A 3,985-nucleotide genomic window follows, 5' to 3' on the forward strand; every position below is an offset into this window, starting at 1 on the left:
AGAGGCAGGTGGATTTCTGAGTTCGAGGCCAGCCTGGTCTACCGAGTTCCAGGACAGCCAGGGCTACACAGAGAAACCCTGTCTCGAAAAAAACCAAAAAAAAAAAAAAAAAAAAAAAAAAATTAGAGTTTTTACCTTCTCAATTTCTTCCTTAATGACTGGCTCTCAAGTCCAACTTAACATCAAGCAAAAGCAGTATCTTAGCACACAGTAAGTCACAGGCCACAGCGAGGGCACTCATAAAGCAAAGCCTCTCCAGAGACGTCAGTAAAAGAAGGAACTTACAGCACGTATGGTAGTAAGCTGGGATGGTAAGGAGGAGGGGGCATTGGCTGCTGGGATCGGTATCTACTACGTCCTGTGAGTCTCCGAGGCATAAATGGTGGATAAGGCTGTAGGAAGGAAAGGTTGAAAAGGATCATTTGATGTTTATAATCAGTGTCAAATAATATACCTTTTTTTAAAACTAAAACAAACAAACAAACAAACAAAAAACCCGTTGTGTGTGCATGATGTGTTTAGACAGGTGCAGCTGTTACAGCACATATGTGAGGATCAGGGGCAAGTCTATGTATGAAGCTGATTCTCTCCTCCTAGCTCTTGTGAGTTCTGGGGTGGAACTCAAGTCACCAGACTTACCCTCTGAGTCACCCTTGCTGGCCTCAACTTGGTTTTTGTTGGTCATGTTTGCTATGTCTTTCTATATAGCCATAGTTGTGCTGGACGTCACTATGTAGACCAGGCTAGTGTCCAACTCAGAGCTCCGTCTGCCTCTGCTTCTGCCTCAAGTGCTAGAATAAAATCCAACTTGCTCCCCCCTTTTAAGATTTATTTACTTTATATACGAGCTTGCATATACAAATAATCTTCAGACACACCAGAAGAAGCCATCAGATCGCATTTACAGATGGTTGTGAGTCACCATGTGGTTGCTGGGATTTGAACTCAATACCTCTGAAAGAGCAGTCAGTGCTCTTAACTGTTGAGCCATCTTTCCAGCCCGGCCAACCTGCTTTCCTATTAAGACAAGGTCTTGCTATCTAGCCCAGATCAGCCAGAACCTTGCTTTTTAGACCAACCTGGCCTTTATAAGTTAAGCAATCCTCTGTGCTTCTACCTTCTCAGTGCTGGGAGTACAGGCCCTGTGCTACCGTGCTTAGTTGACACCTGATTTTTAAAAACTTACTGTTCAAGTGCCATTAACTAGTTCTTTAATGTTGATACAACAATCAGGATTAAACACACATACAAGTGGATTTTAAGAATACATGAACTCTGAACATTTCCAGAGTTATACTGAAAACTCAAAATAAGTTGTCAAACAATTAAATGAGTATTAACAATGAATGAAGACTTACTACTCCAAAGGACACCTCCTGATGCAAAGGGTCATGTGTCAGGAACTGCAAAGGTGCTGACGGAGGTAATGTTGGGGGATGGGCTGAAGGGGGATAAGTAAAACTGCCTACTTGAAGATGTTCTCCTAAGAGCTCCACTTCATTTTCTATCCTCTGCAGAGGCTGTGGAGGGGGAAAAAGAAATCAGCATACTCCTAATGCTTTAAAAAATTGTTTTTCTTAATATTACCAGGCCATTGTTAATACATCAAACTAAAAAAAAAAAAAAAGTGGACCCAAGATGTCCTATCTTTAATTATATTTTGTCTTATTTACACATTAAGCATTTGCATCATCTAGTACAGTATACATGTCCTTTAATACCCAAACTCTCAAAATGGGAGAGGAAAAAAATCATTGCAAGTCAATTATATGGAAATTAAAAGTTTGAGTTGTCATAAGACCCTAATCAACAGAGAATTCCAGACACCGAGCCTCCCTGAAGAACTAGCAGATAGTATGTGTATAAGTCAGAAGTAGAACCAGGGGGCACAACACAGTACAAGTTTCACTCTAGTACAAAAATCACGGGCTGCAGCGTCAATCAGTATGTGACTTTTAGACAAATCCTCAGCACTCTTACTTACAAAACTGACATAGCTCTAGCTTACTTCAGAAGGGTGCTCTGGCTGGGCATGCTAGCATGTGCCTATAGTATAATTTTAACACTTGAGGTGAAGGCAGGAAGACTGAGGACAGCCTGAGACACACAGGGAGAACCCAACCTAATGTACTGTGAGCACCGATTATAAAGCACATTGCACTTCATAGCATGCAGTATGTTTTCTTAAAATAAACGGTATAATAGGTGGACTCACTCTAAGTTTCTTTTGTACAATAATGTCTCATGAACCCGGGTTAAAGGAGACCATTTCAAAAAACTTTACTAACCAATAAAAGGAGGAAGAGGAGAAAAGGAGGAGAGGGGGAGGGAGAGGGGGAAGAACAGGGCTGGCTGCAGAGATAACTAAGAGGTTGTTGCTCTAGCACCCGTCTAGCGTGGCTCACAACAGACTGAAATTCCAGCTCCAGGAGGTGCTGCCTCTTCTCATCTCCATAGACACCTGCACATATGGTGACACATGGTGTATACACGCACTCTCTCCCCTGCCCCTCTTTAAAAGATTAAGTACTGACAATTAAAGGTTTCCAACTTTTCAATTTAGAAATGCATGAATGAGGCACTGAAATGGCACAGACGGTGCCTGCTGAGCGATCCTGGCAACCCGAGTTCCAGTTCTTGAAGTACACAGAGGGTAGAAGACCAACCCCACCAAACTGTGCTCTGACTTCCATATGCTATGCACCCCTCCCCCTCCCAACTACAGAACACACACACGGAAGAACAGACTTAAAAATCATTAGAATACATAAAATAGAAAAAAAACCCTAGAAGTTTCCTTTGCTTCTAACTGCCTGAAGGACTGCAGATATGAAATAATAAAAATTCACTTAAGGTAAGTAATACTAAAATAACAAGGAAAATTTTAAAATAAGTTAGCTTTAAAGTATGTTTAAACTAAGTGATCTATCTGTAAGTTCCTTTAATTCTTTCAAGAGCCATAAGAATACCAATGTTATATGCTTAAATGGAAATTATTTACATTTATTAAACTACTTAGCCTAATCTAAACATTCTGGAAAAACTAGAAACACGAAGAGAAATACCTACCGATCGTGACTGTTGTGTTTGGAAAGGGACAAATTGGCCTGGTGGTGGCAAATGAGGAGGATGATGGGGAGAAAGATGAGGAGGATGTATAAGAAACGGATCACTAGAAATGAGGGGCGGGAACGCAGCATATGGTACTGGTAAGTGCTGAACTGAACATGCCTGAAGCATCTGTAAGAAAAAAGTCATTACAGTAAAAAAATGCCAGAATATACAACTTTCTTGAAAAAGTTATGAATCAAATTGCCACACCTCCCCCATTCATATAAAATAGCTAACATTTAAGTACTAGAATATTTTCATATCTAAAAGTAAGAAATGGCTTTTGTCTGTCCTCTGAGGAGATGGAGCGCTGTGCAGAAGCAGCTCCTCCTCGCTGGCCTCTCACTGAATCAGGTGGGAACACCACACAATGCTTCACTCTGCTCCTGAGAGACCTGCTTGGGTCATTTAATTATTACACTGATACATAGATGTTTATTTTAACCTCACAGGTAGACCAGGGGGGTAAACTTATACTTAGATTTTTTTCCAAGTGCTTTCCCCTGAAGATAAGTTACTGAGACCCTCTGGATCTCAACCACTTCATTGTTAAGAAAAATTATGGGTCAGAATATTACAAGCTAAAACATAAGCTCTAGAGGGAAAAATATGTAGTATGAATCTCAATGTCTCTATAGCATTAAACAAGTAATTTTACCTTTCAGATCAAGTTTCTAGACTGTCACTCAAGAGACCCTAATGAAGCCCCAGTAAGGGCTAAGATTGTTATCTACTGAATGCTATATTACTAAGTCTGATGCAAACCTTTATTAAAGTTTAATTACAAACTGTTTTTAATAGGAAGAAATATGATTTAAGACACTTAAATGTATATATTTTAATCACTATAAATAAAATGTATCCTTTTTTTTTT

General features: G+C 39.8%; 1 protein-coding gene across 1 annotated transcript in view; it reads right to left on the minus strand.

Moving 5' to 3' along the window:
* Nucleotides 1-3,985, minus strand: part of Rnf38 (ring finger protein 38) — a 39,603-nt gene that overhangs the window by 11,623 nt on the left and 23,995 nt on the right. Inside the window, exons 6-8 of the mRNA XM_029533261.1 lie at nucleotides 3,070-3,240; nucleotides 1,359-1,520; nucleotides 286-392 (exon numbers count right to left, since the gene is read on the minus strand). Of these exons, the coding sequence (XP_029389121.1) occupies nucleotides 286-392; nucleotides 1,359-1,520; nucleotides 3,070-3,240 (440 nt within the window). The remainder of the gene's footprint in view (nucleotides 1-285; nucleotides 393-1,358; nucleotides 1,521-3,069; nucleotides 3,241-3,985) is intronic.

The sequence above is a fragment of the Mus pahari genome, chromosome 22 (assembly GCF_900095145.1).
Source record: "Mus pahari chromosome 22, PAHARI_EIJ_v1.1, whole genome shotgun sequence".
NCBI lineage: Eukaryota > Metazoa > Chordata > Mammalia > Rodentia > Muridae > Mus > Mus pahari.